This window comes from Rhinolophus sinicus, linkage group LG16, assembly GCF_036562045.2.
Source record: "Rhinolophus sinicus isolate RSC01 linkage group LG16, ASM3656204v1, whole genome shotgun sequence".
Taxonomy (NCBI): domain Eukaryota; kingdom Metazoa; phylum Chordata; class Mammalia; order Chiroptera; family Rhinolophidae; genus Rhinolophus; species Rhinolophus sinicus.
The window spans coordinates 26,328,630-26,342,962 of NC_133765.1; the positions used below are offsets into that span (position 1 = coordinate 26,328,630).

The 14,333-nt window shown below is 54.6% G+C and overlaps 1 protein-coding gene across 1 annotated transcript; it reads right to left on the minus strand.

Moving 5' to 3' along the window:
- Nucleotides 1-2,936: 2,936 nt before the first annotated feature.
- ACADS (acyl-CoA dehydrogenase short chain) lies at nt 2,937-13,968 on the minus strand. The gene is made up of 10 exons (XM_019727865.2): nt 13,811-13,968; nt 12,571-12,722; nt 6,258-6,407; nt 5,900-6,011; nt 5,280-5,431; nt 4,826-4,996; nt 4,618-4,755; nt 4,378-4,473; nt 4,113-4,169; nt 2,937-3,930 (listed from the first exon to the last, which is right to left on the minus strand). Exons 1-10 carry the CDS (start codon nt 13,857-13,859, stop codon nt 3,778-3,780), a joined length of 1,230 nt encoding a protein of 409 aa, XP_019583424.1. The 5' UTR covers nt 13,860-13,968; the 3' UTR covers nt 2,937-3,777.
- Nucleotides 13,969-14,333: the final 365 nt, after the last annotated feature.

Genomic DNA, 14,333 nt, shown 5'->3' on the forward strand with positions numbered 1-14,333 from the left:
GACCTTGGAAAAATTGTTACGAAAGACCTTGAGGCCACAGGCATATTGTCAGTGAGTTCTATAGCAGTTTACCCTGGGTAAGCGTCCCAATTTGGTAACTCATGTTGTGTGACTGCCCTTGGTCTTAAGGAAATACATACCAGACACAAAGAGACATGATGTCTGCCACCTATTCAAATAGTTCAGGTTCAAATGGACCCCAGGGTATTTACCATGTTTCCCGAAAATAAGACCTAGCCGGACAATCAGCTCGAATGTGTCTTTTAGAGCAAAAATTAAGACCTAGTGTCATGGGGGAGACCCTGCTCGCTGCGCCATTTGTCAGGCGGGGAGGCCTGAGGGGTCTCTGCTCCCGCTCCCCACACAAGAACGCAGGATATGGTGAGGCCAAAAAGGAACACCCACGGAGCCATAGGTAGGGGAGTCATACCACTATACTCTCGCTGGCGGCTGGGTTGGAGAAACAGGAAACAGGAGCCACACAATTCGCAACCCTCACTGCGCCGCTTGCAGGCTCAACCACCATCTTCTTGCTAGCCCCCATTTTTTCTGCTAGCGTAGCCACAGCAGTTATATTAGTGGCCAATGGCTCACTGGTTACAGCTGACGGCCAACTAGCCACAGCTGATGGCCATGCAATCACAGTTGATGGCCATTTACTACCTGAGCCAGCACCTGTCTTTGTGAGGCTGAGAGCCTGGAAACTGCTTTTTGGGGCTCTGTCCCCACACCTAGTCTTATTTTACTGTAAGACCCACCAGTCTTATATTAATTTTCGCTCCAAAAGACGCATTCGAGCTGATGGTCCGACTAGGTCTTATTTTGGGGGAAACACAGTAGTTCTAGCTGGAGGAGCCTCACCTCACAGAGGCCTGCTCCCTATCAAAGCCAAGGGTTTGTCTTGACTTTCCCCTGCGAGGGTCAGACTTCCAACCCAAGCGCTCCTTGAAGCAGAGTCCACAGCCCCTTGGCTCAGAACCTGGAGCCCCTCGCTATGAAATGGAGGACAGTCTGGTCCGAGGCTGTGAGGTTCTTTCCAGGCGGCTGAGCGGGGCCCACCTGAGAAGCGGAAGCCCAGCTGGGACGCCACTTGGAAAACAGGGCTGTTCCTTGGCCTGGGCACTCCCCTGCGCCCAGCATTTGCTCTGGAGAAACAGAGTGGCTCCAGCTGGCTGCCATTAGCCCTTCAAGGACCAGGTGCTTTTCAGAGGGTAAGACAGGTGGGGGGCCTGAACTCCAGCCAGGCGAGGCCAAGGCCCTGAGCAGGGAGAGCTGGGTTCCCAGCCTGGCTGTCCCCCGTTTGGGATCCCTCTGTCCCCCTCCACACTACCTGGAGGAATGGCCCAAAGACAACTTCAACCAGGCGCCTGTTCCCTCACCTTCCTGTGGGCCGGGAGGGGTCATGGAACCACCTGAACATCCCTTCTCTACTGTTCACGGGGGTCAGTGACTCAGTGACAGACCTTCACTTGCCCCCAGGTGGGGTGGGTCAAACTTGGCTGCTTCTGGGGAGAAGCCCTGAACTCCACCAGAACCCCTTGCGACTCATCCCAGGGCGGGCTCAGGGGTCCCCAGGAGCCACACTAACGGCGTCAGCGAGGCGCTTACCTGAAGCAGGAGGCACGGCTCGACCTGCGGCCCTGGCGCTGCCCGACCTCCGCAGAAGCCCGGCTGGAAGCCGATCCGACGGTGGGGGCGTCTCTTAACAGAAGGACCTCACCCGTGAGCCCCGCCCCTCCCCGCCCTCTCGCGTGCGCGCCCATCTGCCCGCAGGTGGTGCAAATCAGCTTTAATTACCGCCAGTAACACCTCTCTTGCCCTGCGGGGCCCTTGGCCCTCCATGCTCCCCTCCAGGATACCCAATGCCGGGTGGTGGCGGCTACAGGGACGCAGTAAGCCAGAGCGAGGCTGTCCCTTGGAGTGGGCTGCTCGAGGCTGCTTCCTTGGGGGGGAAGGGGGTGCAATGCCAGTCTAGCACAGAAATACACACGCTGCGATGGCCCGTATTGTCCCGTGCCCATTTAATGGTGGCTCCAAATGGGTCATCTTTGTCCCCTGCTCCCCAGAGACCTCACAGCAATGACAAGTCGACTTCCCTGCCCTTCCTGCTCTGCAGAGGGCTGTCCCCATCTCTTTTGAAATCTCTGCTTTTAATCCTTTTTTTCTCTTCCAGTAGCTTCACTCACCTTATTGGGCCTCAGTGACAAGCGTGGGCTCCTTGGCCCAAAGCCAGCCTCTGGGCACCAGTACCCTCTCCTTCGCGGGCTCAGTGCTGGCCCACTGTGAGCACTCCAATAAGTGAAAAAGATGCTTTAAAAGTCTCCATTCCCGGCAGCACAGTGGCTCAGGCGGTTGGAGCTCCGTGCCCCTAATGCCAAAGGCTGCCGGTTCGATTCCCACATGGGCCAGTGGGCTCTCAATCGGTTGGATTCCCACAAGGGAAGGTGGGCTGCGCCCCCTGCAACTAATAAGGGCAACGGGACCTGGAGCTGAACTGCGCCCTCCACAACTACGATGAAAGGACAACTTGACTTGGAAAAAGTCCTGGAAGTACACTGTTCCCAATGAAGTCCAGTTCCTCTTCCCCAATAACAAAATCTCAAAAAAAAAAAATTTTTTTTAAGTCTCCGTTTCCTCACACCAGGCCCTCCACAGCTTTGCTCCTTCCCCCTTCCCACCCCCACCCCCACCTCACCCATCTGGAGACTCAGTGGTCACTCACCCAGGCCCACTGGACCCAGCTCCTCCTGCTCTGGAGCTCTCCCAGGACAGACAGACCCTCCCTACAGTCAGCGACACACACACACACACACACACACACACTCACACACTCTCTCCCCCCTCCCCTTTACTCCCCCTCACAGGGTGGGGTTTGTCAGAAAGCACACTAAAGGACAACCTTCCCTCCCCAGCCGCACTCAGGTAAGGACACGAGATTGGGGGACAGGTATGCTTTATTAGTCAGTTCCCACATCTGACTGTCTCAAAACAGAATCAGACCACCCACCTGTACTCATTTCTACAAAGAACAGGTTAATGGTGCTTCTAATAATGACCCAGCCCCACAGCCTTCCCAAGACAGCCCTGGGGCCTTAGCCCAACTGCTGCTACCGTGATTCCCCCAAAAATCAGCCCTAGCATGATTTTCGGATGCATCCTCTGAACATAAGCCCTAATGCGTCTCTTGGAGCAAAAATTAATTTAAGACCTGGTCTTATTTTCGGGGCAACAGTACTCTGAGGCCTGGTCATTCTGGCCCCCACCCACTCCTCCTGACCCCTCAACTGGTGGGGGGCTGAAAAGAGCAGACAGTGCCAAGACGGAGTCTCACCTGGTCTGCTGAGCACCAGGCCCCACGGGAACAGAACAGGGAGCCCTGCAGTGGTAACTTAGCCCTTCCCACGGCCCTGCCTTCAGGAGGCCACATCCCCTCGGATGAAGAAAGTAAGGCACGGTCATGAAGGGGAGCAAAGCCAAGAAACTGGGCCGAAGATGGGTGTCCTCAGACACAGGTCACCTGTCCTTTTGCGAGACTTGCCCCTAGGCATTTTGGTCTGGGGTGGATAGAGGTGAAGGCGGCAGGAGAGCCACTTCCAACCAGCCCACACCAGAAGGGCTAGGGCTGGGGGCCCCTCGCAAGAGGAAGCCTGGCCCCTGCCCATCCGCCCTACGGTCTCTGTGCGTCAGAGTCATGGCCATGTGGCTCCCACTCCCTTTCCCAAGGTCCTCAGGCCCGCCCAACTCCAGATGGTGTGGTGCTCGGCCCCACGGCGGGGCTCAGCTCCGGTAGCTCTTGAGCAGGTGCCCGGCGATGACCAGCCTCTGGATCTCACTGGTGCCTTCATAAATCTCGGTGATGCGGGCGTCACGGTAGTGCCGCTCAGCTGGCATCTCTGTCACGTAGCCCATGCCACCTAGGATCTGAATGGCCTGAGGTGGAAAAAGCAGGGGCTCAGGAGGGAGGAGACCCCCCTCCCCACTGTGGGGAAAGACGGGGGTAGGATCAGCCTCACAAAAGGACCAGCTGGGGGAGGGGCAGCTGGCACACAGGGGGCTACACAACCCCTGGGGCCTTGCCCAGGAAGCACATCCGATCCGGGCGGGGAACTCACCTGGTGGCTGATGGCAGTTGCAGCCTCTGATGCAGCCAGCTTGGCCATCGCTGCCTCCTAACCACGGGGAGGGGAGGGGGTCAGAAACTTTACCCTGCGGGGAGCCCCTAGCACATGGCCCCTCAGCAGGGAAGGGCCTGACGAGGCTTCCCTTGGAGCAACAGGCCCACAGGCCTAAAGAACTGGGACCCCACTTGGACTTCTCCCTCAGTCCCTCCGCCCACCAAAGGGCCAACTCCTGGGGAGACCCCTTCCCCACAGGCACCTTGGTGAAAGGCTTCTTATTATCCTTCAGCATGGCAGCACGCCACGTCAGCAGCCGGGCGCTCTCCAGGGCCAGGGCCATGTCCGCCAACTTGAACTGCAACGACCAGGCCCAGCCCACCAGTCACCAGACGCCGCCTCCCCTCCAAGCACAGGAGGGGAGAGAAGGGGCCATGGAGCAGGTGAAAGCTTGCCCCCCTCCAGCATCCAGGCTGGGCTCCGGAAGTCTCCACCTCCTTACCTGGATGGCCTGGAGCTTGGTGAGGGGCCCCCCAAAGGCCCTGCGATTCTCGGCGTAGTTCACAGCACAGTCGAGGGCAGCCTGGGCGATGCCCAGAGCCTGGGCGGCAATGCCAATACGGCCCATGTCCAGGGTTTGCTGTGGGGACACCCCCGTCAGCGGCTGGCCAGCTGGGCCCCAGGGTCCCCACCCCCACTGCCGGGCTCACCATGGCTATCCTGAAGCCCATCCCCGGCTCCCCCAGCAGATTGTCCTTGGGGATGCGACAGTCCTCAAAGATGAGGTTGCCCGTGGATGAGCCCCGGATGCCCAGCTTGTCTTCCTTCTTCCCCAACGAGAGCCCGGGCGTCGGCATGGGAACCAGGAAGGCACTGATGCCCTGAAAGGCAGATAAAGCCAGTCAGTGACTTTCCCAGAGGCTGCCCTCGGCCACGCGCCTTACACAAACCACACCACACACAAACCAGTCCCTTCCCTACACCCCCCTCAGGACCCTGGGCGGTGACACCCTCTGCTGGCTCCTCAGGCTGGGGAGGAAAAAGGACAGACCCAACGTGCCCCAGAGCAGAAACAGATCCATCAGGCCAAGGAGATTCGGATCTAGAAATGACGAAATGACTGTAGCCCAGAGGTCTCACTGGCCCTCTCTCTGGGGTCCCCACCTTGTTTTGCAAGGATCTGTCGGTGCTGGCAAAGACCACGGTGGCTGAGGCCTCCCAGCAATTGGTGATCCAGGCTTTGGTGCCATTCAGGACCCATGAGTCACCCTCTGCCCGGGCAGTGGTGGAGGCGGCTCCCGCGTCGCTGCCATTCCCTGTTCCATACACAGACTCAGAATTCACCTCCACCACCCCCACCCCCACAAAAAATACTGCTGCCTACTCAGCAGGGAGCCCAGCCTCAGCCCCCAGCTGGTGAGCATGACCAGGCTCCAAAGAGTCAGGGGCTGGGCCCTGAGAGAAAGCTCCAGGGTCACGCAGGCTCCCAAAGCTTTCAGAACAAAGCAGGGTGTGCAGCAGCTGGGCAGCTTCGGGCCAAAGGGACCTCAGTGCTCAGCGTCCCTCCCAGCTCAGCTGAAGCGACCATGTGCTCCTCGGCAGATCCCAGGCAGCCAGACCCCAACCGCCAGCAGCTCACACTGAAAGCCCGGAGCGATGAGCAAGTGACCCAAGTCAGCAGAGGCCCCAGCTCCTGCCTGTCCCCGGGACAGCCCAGCTCATCTGAGCCTGTCACCCTGATTCTGAGGTGGGGGGACAGGGAGACCGCTGACCCACTGTGGTACCTGGTTCACTGAGGGCAAAGCAGCCAATTTTGTCACCCTTGGTAAAAGGCGTGATCCACTGCTGCTTCTGCTCCTTGGAGCCAAACTTCAGGATGGGCCCCAGGTAGAGGGACTGGGGACAGAGGGAAGTCGTCAGAGGCCTTCAAGCCCAGGCACACCTGCCCCCCTTGGGGTGGACCCCACCCCGAGGCCTGTTCTCTCCAGAGCCCTACGTGCAGGGCCAAGTCCAGAGGAGGTCAGAGGCTGGGAGCCAAGGCCTGGCTATGCCCCGGATGTTGGGCCACGCGGCCGAGTGCCGGCCCACCCACAGGAGCCTCTGCTCTACCTGTGTGTCCCAGGGCCCCAGGGGGGCACTTACGTTGTTGACACTCATGATGACCCCGGTGGAGGCACAGCCCCGGCTGATCTCCTCCATGGCGATGGCGTAGGCCAGGTAATCGAGCCCAGCACCACTGAACTCCTCGGGCACATCCATGGCCAGAAGCCCAAGCTCGCCCATCTTCTTCACCTGGCCCAGGGAAGGATGTCACCACCGCAGCTGCGAGCCAGTGCCCAGCCTCCCCAGCCCCTAAACCTCCTGATCCTGAACCCGTGTCCACAAAATCTCAGTTCCTGTGGCCCCACCCTCCCACACCCTGGTCACCGAGTCCAGACGCTGAAGACCCAGCCTCAGCTGACGTGTACACGACAGTATCATTCATTCAAGCCGTCCAGCCCCCACACTCGACACTGGCTCACCTCTGTCCGCAGCCACAACCAGGGAACAGGCAGAAGGCACAGGAAGCCTTCTGGGGCCTTGAGGTAAGAAGCACAGTGCCGTACTGACCTTCTTTCAGGCCCGTAAGCATACCACACACATCCCCCCACCACCACCACAGGGCCTTTGCACATGCCATTTCCTGTCAGCAATGTATTACTTCCTCCTCACCTTCGGATCTCAGCTCAAGCATCGCTTCCGGGGGCTGCCGCCTCTGCCCTCACTAAGTCAAACCCTGTGATCACACGCTCTTGCAGCCCCTGTGCGTCTCCTCTGCAACGCTTATGCAGCGGGACTGTCACACCTATTACTGTCCTCATTTTGACTGACAGCTTTCTCCCCGACCACAAGGGCAAAGGCTGTGTTTTTGCTCATTGCTAAATCCCCAGTGCCAGGGAGTGAATGAATGAATGGTAAGGGCTTGGGATTTTTGATTTGGAATAACAGTAATAGTAATGGTGAATTACCAAGTGCCTACGATATGCTAAATTCTGCATGAGTGCTTTGTGTGTGCTCTTTCATTTGCGTCTCCCTGTGAGAACAATGCTAGGAGTCAACAGGACGCCACAGGTGCGGAAACCGGAGCTCAGAGCTTATCAGTAGTGCCGCTGGGACTGAAATCAGGCACTGACTTCCGGGTTTTAACCAGCTCAGCATACGGCCCAGCTCTGCCCTTCTGAACTAGGACAAATTCCTTAGCCTCTGTAAGTCTGCTTTCCACCTGAGAAATATGGCCCACAATAGAACCGACCTAGCTTCAAGGAGAAACAACTAAAACAACTGCCTCTGGGGAGCAGGACCGAGGGGAGAGGGGGCCATTGGTTTTCATAAGCCCTTTTGAATCATTTGATTCCAGCAAACATGTTCTTATACTTTTTTGACTTAAAAGAGCCAGCTAATAAGAATGTTTCCAGTATTTTCTCTAATTAGTATTACTTCTGTGATTTAAAAAGTCTTATACTCTTTCCCCAAATAGTACCTACCTCACAGAACGAAGGACTGAGCCAACACAGATAGAATGCTGAGCCCACTGCCTGCACAGCATTTATTATGATTAAGCGGCTGACAAGTGCTTCTCTGGACAGTAACGTCTGGGAGAAACGTGGTGCCTACGGGCCTGCAGCCCTTCCGTTACCAGCTGTGTGCCCCTCTAGGAAACTGCTCATGAGATTCTGCCTTGAAATGTTCCCATGGGAAACTGTCTTGTAAGACTACACTTGGGGTCCGGGCCTTACCCACCTCAGGGTCTCCCATGCATAACACAAATGGGGACAGAGTGTCTATGGAGTGGCACTGACCTACTGACCCCAAAAGTGCTGATCAAGCTCCACAGCCCCCAAGGCCGACATTGGGCCACAGTTCAGAGGGGAAGGAGACAGCCAGCATGTGGGAGGCAGGATGACAGCCCCCCAAAGATGTCTGCATCCAATCCCCGGGACCTGTGACTATGTCTCCTCAGGTGGCAAAAGGGACTTTGCGGATGACAGTTAGGACTTGAGATGTGGGGATTACCCTGGATTATCCAGGGGCCCCATGTCATCACAAGGGTCCTTATGAGGGAAGACAGCAGAGTCAGCAAGGAAGATGTGACGATGGAAGCAGAGGTGAGAGGGACACAAACGCTGGCTGGAAGGGGGTTCACGAGCCAAGGAACGCTGGCAGCCTCTGGAAGCCGGAAATGGATTCCCCCCAGCACCTGCAGGAGGAACGCAGCCCTGCCAACACCTGGATTCTAGCTCAGCAAGACCCACTACGGATGTCTGACCTCCAGAAACGGTCCGATAACAAACCTGTCCTGTTTGAAGTACAGGTTCACAAACACAGCACCACATGGGACGCAGGGCTGCCAGAGAGCTGTCATTTTGAGAACCGCTAAGACGACAAACATTTTGTAGTCACCACACACCCGGAAGAAGTGGAGGTGACCCTGCTCAGAAATGCTGCATCACCTCAGCAGGCAGGAATCGACTAGGAGTGGGCAGTGTATGCAGAGCTCTGAATGGGATCTGGGGATTCAGAGCCCTGTGCCAGCACGAGCGTGGCCTCACGACAGAACGCCTTTCGAAGCCACGCTTAGGGCACCTAACACACCTGTTCCAGGGTGAAAACAGTGTTTTAATAGAGAATGCTGGGGCTGGTTAGGAGCCCGGGCCATATTCTCCCAGGTGCTAGAAATACACAGGTCTCTCAAGATTCACGCTCAGGCCCAGACAGGACCTCACTGAAAGCCTTTCTCTGTCCTACCAGCAAAAGACTGGGCCAAAAACCCTCCACTTATCTCCCCCTACAAACGCCACCAGACTTCCCTGGACAGAGACACGCTCCTCTTCGTCCTATCGCTCTTCAGTAACCAACCCTGGTGTAAATGATTAGTCGATCGCCCCATGGCTCCATTTCATCCCAAGAAACAAAAAGAAAACCAAAATTCCCAGGGAGAGTGTGGGCAGAACAAGGGTGAGCCATCTTCCTTTTGCAGGTGCGGGAACTCACGTGGAGAAGCGCGACCGCCAGGAACCCCCCACCCCCCAGTCAGGCCAAGTCTAGGCCACAAGGAAGGCCAAAGTCTCGGCACTCTCCTCTCCAGAGGGGGACACCATCTGCCTCTGGCTCGCTCGTTAGTTTTCTCTGTACTACAATAAAAAGTTGTAGTTCACGATTACGGCACCCATGTGACCTCACCAGCATGCACCACTCCCCCTTCCCCTCCCTCTTTTTTCCTCGCCATCAGTGTTTTCTTTTAAAACATCTACCTCCGTCAGTGACAGGAACAGCATTACCACTCACCATCACTCTGGAGTTGAGCCAGCAAATTTCAATTAGGTGGGGTGCCGCCCTCAAATACAGGGGCTGGTCCGCTTGAGCACCAACTCGTCCCTCCCATCCCTGGGCCTTGAAATGTTCCCATGGGATGAACATTTCCCCAAAAATAAGCCCTACCCCGAAAATTTACAAAATAAGTACCCCGAAAATAAGCCCCATTAAGATCGTCAGCAAGACGGATGCATTTAGAACGTTATGACGAAGTTCCAGAAGAAGATGCTATGACTGTATTTGAATAAATGTAGATTGTGTACATGAAAAAATAAGGCATCCCCTGAAAATAAACCCTAATGCATCTTTTGGAGCAAAAATTAATATAAGACATGGTCTTATTTTCGGGGAAATACAGTATAAGACACGACCCTATTTTCGGGGAAACACGGTATATACAATCAAGGCCCACCCCAGTTCACCAGTGATGACTGGGGCTGTTTCTCTCAACCTTTTTCATTCTGACATAGATCTCCCTATTTCTGGCAATATGGCACGGCCAGCCACAGGAACATTCTAGGAAAAAACTGGAGACAGAAGCAATAATAGAGGCAACGTATACTCTCTGAAGTGTATCCTGCAGCGTGGGAAGAACAGGGTGGCAGTGGAGAGCAGAGGAGAAGCAAAAAGGAGCAACCAAAAACAAAATGAAAAGCAGTGGGAAAAAAAGAACACATGCCCAGTTGAAGACATCATTTCTGATCCAAGCACGTTGATGGTAACTGACTAGTAACAATAACCAGGCTCCCTAATATTTGAGCAGAAAAGCCTGACCTTGAGAGCTGGCTCCAGGGGCACCTCTTAGCACTACCCACAATGGTCACTCTCGGTCCCCTGTGTCTATGAAGCAAGAACCCAGACTTGCATCTTAAAAAGAGGCAAATCACTGACTAGGCCCAGGCTAGGAATCTCCCACCTCCCAAGAGAAAATGTGAGAAAGGGCAGGACCCCTTTCCTCGCTGTGATGAACAGAACAAGCCCTCAGCACCGGCTGCCTTCATATTTGGGAAATGTTTAGAGGGTTCTTCATATAAAAACAATGCTTCAAGTCACTTCTAAAGCTCAGGTGTAAAACAAAAATCAAATCGGGATCATTTTCTCAAATCCTTTGAGATTTTGCTTCCCAGCAATTGTTAGTCAGTTTGGCTCAAATAAACTCATAAAAATTCAAAAAAATCAAAATAAATCTATCCCGAGTATGCCCATGCTCACTAGAGTCAAACTAAGCCGTTTAAAGAAGACCTTTCCTACCTTGTTGAAGAGCCGCAGCTTAGTCAGGGCAAGAGGCCCCGCTAGCCACCTCCTCTAGTCCCCACTTTGCGCTGCAGTGTGTGCTACGTGCTAGGATGATAAGGACATTTGGGATGACCTGATGGGCGGACCGTCTGGTTCAATGCAATCAAATCCAGCAAACGTTCGTTAAATGTCAAGCACTTCCGGAGTGCCGGGTGATGGGCTGGCCAGGGAGATGCAAGTGTGAACAAGACCTCGTCCCTGCCTCCAGGAAGTGACCGTCTGAAGTAACTGTGCTATAAGACAGACACGACACTGCAAGAAGCACCGCTGGAGAATTACGGACTGTGGATGGAATTGCTCCTGGAACACAGAGCGATGAGCTCCGGTCGGGAGAAATGAGAGGAAGTGGCATTCAGGAGACATTTCCAGGGTGGAATTAACAAGAGTCAGAGGGTATGAGGAAGAAAAACAAATCTGTCTGTAATATTAATAATAATTTGAGAAAATATAGGAATCACATAGGACAAATAAGTAGTTTGTCGTATGGCAGGAAAGCCCCAACACACAGCTATGTCTGGGACAAGTGCTCTGGAGGCAGCACCTCTAAACTATTCCTGCTTTACCATGGCCTATTTGCTTAATTTTGAGTTTTTTCACACTGATGGCACTGAACGACAAGGGCAGTGCCACAGGAGGTTACCTAGAGCAGTGGAGGGGGGAAGGGGGCGGGTGACTTCCCTGCCTGCCAAATGGGCTGCTGGGATAACCACGTGGATAGTGGATGGAGAAGGGTTTTGGAGCCGCCAGACTTTCAGCGTGAATTCCAGCTCCACAGGCCACTAAACCTGGGAAAATCACGTAACCTCTCTGTGCCTCAATTTTCTCAACTCTAGTGAAAATAGCAATAGTATTACTAGCTCCCAGGCACCATGAATTTGACATACATTATTTCACTTGCAAGCATTCCAAAATGGAGATGACATTTGCAGGTGGGAGTGTCCTTAGGATTAAATGAAATGAAACATGTCCAATGCTTAAAACCTAAAATGGCAGGCTCAAATGGCCTGCTCCATTTTGAGCTCCTTGGGTATTCCCACAGTCCAGGCACAGAACCCAACACACTGTGAACACACAACACTTACTAAACTGGAAAAGTGGCCCCAGAGCCTGGAAGACACGTGAATGGTGACCACACTCAAATTCCTCAGACTGAAAAACAGGTATGAAGAGGCCGGAAAGGTTTACTCTGTCACCAGTTACTTATTTAGCAAATATTTATTGAGTATTTACACCATTTGCCAGATGTCTTGCCAGGCCAGGGGATACGGCAGGAACTTGTCATTACACGTGTTCTGATGCAAATCGAAGAACACGATAGCACAGCAGACAGACGTGGGTTCACGCCCTAACTCAGCAGTTCATTGACTCCATGGTCTTGGGCACGTTATTTAACCCTCACCAATTTGAGTTTCATCAATTCTACAACAGGGTATACAACAACGGTACCTTCACAACACAGGGCTGTTAAGAGGAACAGATAAGCTAATACCTCTCAAGCGCTGAGAACAGTGCTTAGCACGTGGTAAGCATGCTATCAGCGCTGACTACTATAATATCATTAGCATAATGCCTGGCACACAGTAAGTATGCCAACCATCCACCATCACTACTGTCATTCCAAAAGTTACATCCTGGTTATAGGCATAGTGCTGGACAAGGGACACCTCCAAAGCGTTTTCTGGGTCCCAGGACCTGCCTTAGGGTTTTCTGACTGGAGTCTCAGTGCGTCTCTGGCTGTCCCTGTCACCTCTCAACTAGGAGCGGAGGGCTGATCACCATCATGGGCTCTCGAGGTTGGTACTCTCACCTGAGGCCCTGGGAAGCGGTGTTCCTTGTCCACCTGGGCCGCGATGGGAACCAGCTCCTTCTCGGCAAAGTCCCGGCATGTCTGACGCAGCATCTGGTGTGTCTCGGGCAGCTCCACAGACTGGTAGATAGTATGTAACTGACGACACAGAGCTGCCAGCAAGAAGAGTGGGAGTTAGGGGAAGGGGAACGCAAGAGGTCTTGCGTAATTAATAATAAAATAATAACGGTGGTGATCCACGCACTCAGTGGTTCTCCATGGGGGATGATTTTGCCCCGCAAGGGACATCTGGCAATAGCCATAGACATTTTTGGTCGTCACAACTGAAGGGGGGGAATGCTATTGGTATGGAGTGGGTAGAGACCAGGGATGCTGCTAAACATCCCACAAAGCACAGGACAGACCCCACAACAAAAGGATTATGGGCCCAAAATGTCAACAGTGCTGTTGTTGAGAACCCTCCCACTGAATGCTTACTATTCTTGCTTCAATCACAGCTGTGATCTCAGGGAAGGATCTTAACTTCACTCAGCCTCAGCTAAATACAAAATGTGGAGGACACAACAGAATTAAGTGTCTGGGGGTGGGAGGATTAGACAGCTACTAACTGTAGCGCTTAGCACGTGGCCTGGCAGACTGCTCTCCATGAAGTTCCCTTTATTGTTATTCAGAGTGAGTGGGTCTCACCAGGCAAAGGAAGCCCGGGCCATCGGTGTCCCTGCTGCTCCAGCTGGAGAGAAATAAGATGGGAAAAGAGCTAACTAACCTTTACTAAGCACCTGTTACATGCCAGGCACTGCACTAAGCGTGTTACACGCCCTGTGATTTAATCCTTATGATTCTATTGGAATAGTAATACAGTATTGAGGCCATTTTACACAGGGGCCAACTGAGGCTGGCAGGAGGCGAGTGTCTTGCCAACCACGGTCACAGATGGAGTGTGGGTTCAATTCCAGGCCTGGCTCCGGAGGAAGGGCGCACCCTGAATCTCCGCTGGGGGTGAAATGAGGGGCGGGAGATGTGAATGCAGCCCTGTGAACCGGGCTGGGGGTGGGAGGGTCAGAGCAGGAGTCGGAGGGGTTAGTGCAGGTCGGACCGCGCAGGCGCGAGGAGCCACCCAACTAGGGCAAAGGTCGCGCGCTCTCCGAAGGGGCGCCGCCCGCCCGCGGCGGAGGAGACCCAGCCGCGGGGGCTCCCGCCTGCGCGGCCAGCCCCGGACGCGGAACCGGAGCGCACTCACCTCCACGGATGGGGCCGCTGGCCCGAGCGAGGAGTGCGGCGGCGGCCATGAAGGACAGCGGCGGGATTATCCTCAGCGCCCACTCGAGCTAGCGTTCGAGTGCGACAGGGCACTCTGCGTGAATCACAGGGCCCGCCCCTCACGCCTCGGGGGCGGGGCCGTCACGCGCTCACCGTGGGGGCGGGACCTGCCGCGGCTCCGCCCACACCCCGCCTCTCTCCTTGGAGATAAAACCAAAGTCTCCCTGGTTCGTGGTCTCCGAGGTCTGTCCCCATCCGTTCTTAAAACTCCTCGATGGTGGGTTCCTCTCTCCTAAAATCCAATTTCGTAGCTTAAAAAGCTCTATATGACCTCCCCGCGCCTCATGCCCACCATCCCTGTACTGTCTTCACTCCAGCCACACAAGGCAGCTTTTCTCTAACACCCCTAGCTTGTTCCAGCCTCTTGTTGCAATCACTGTTCCCTCAGCTGGAATGCTCCTCTTCATTCAGATTTCACTGATGCCAACCCTGACCCCAGAAGG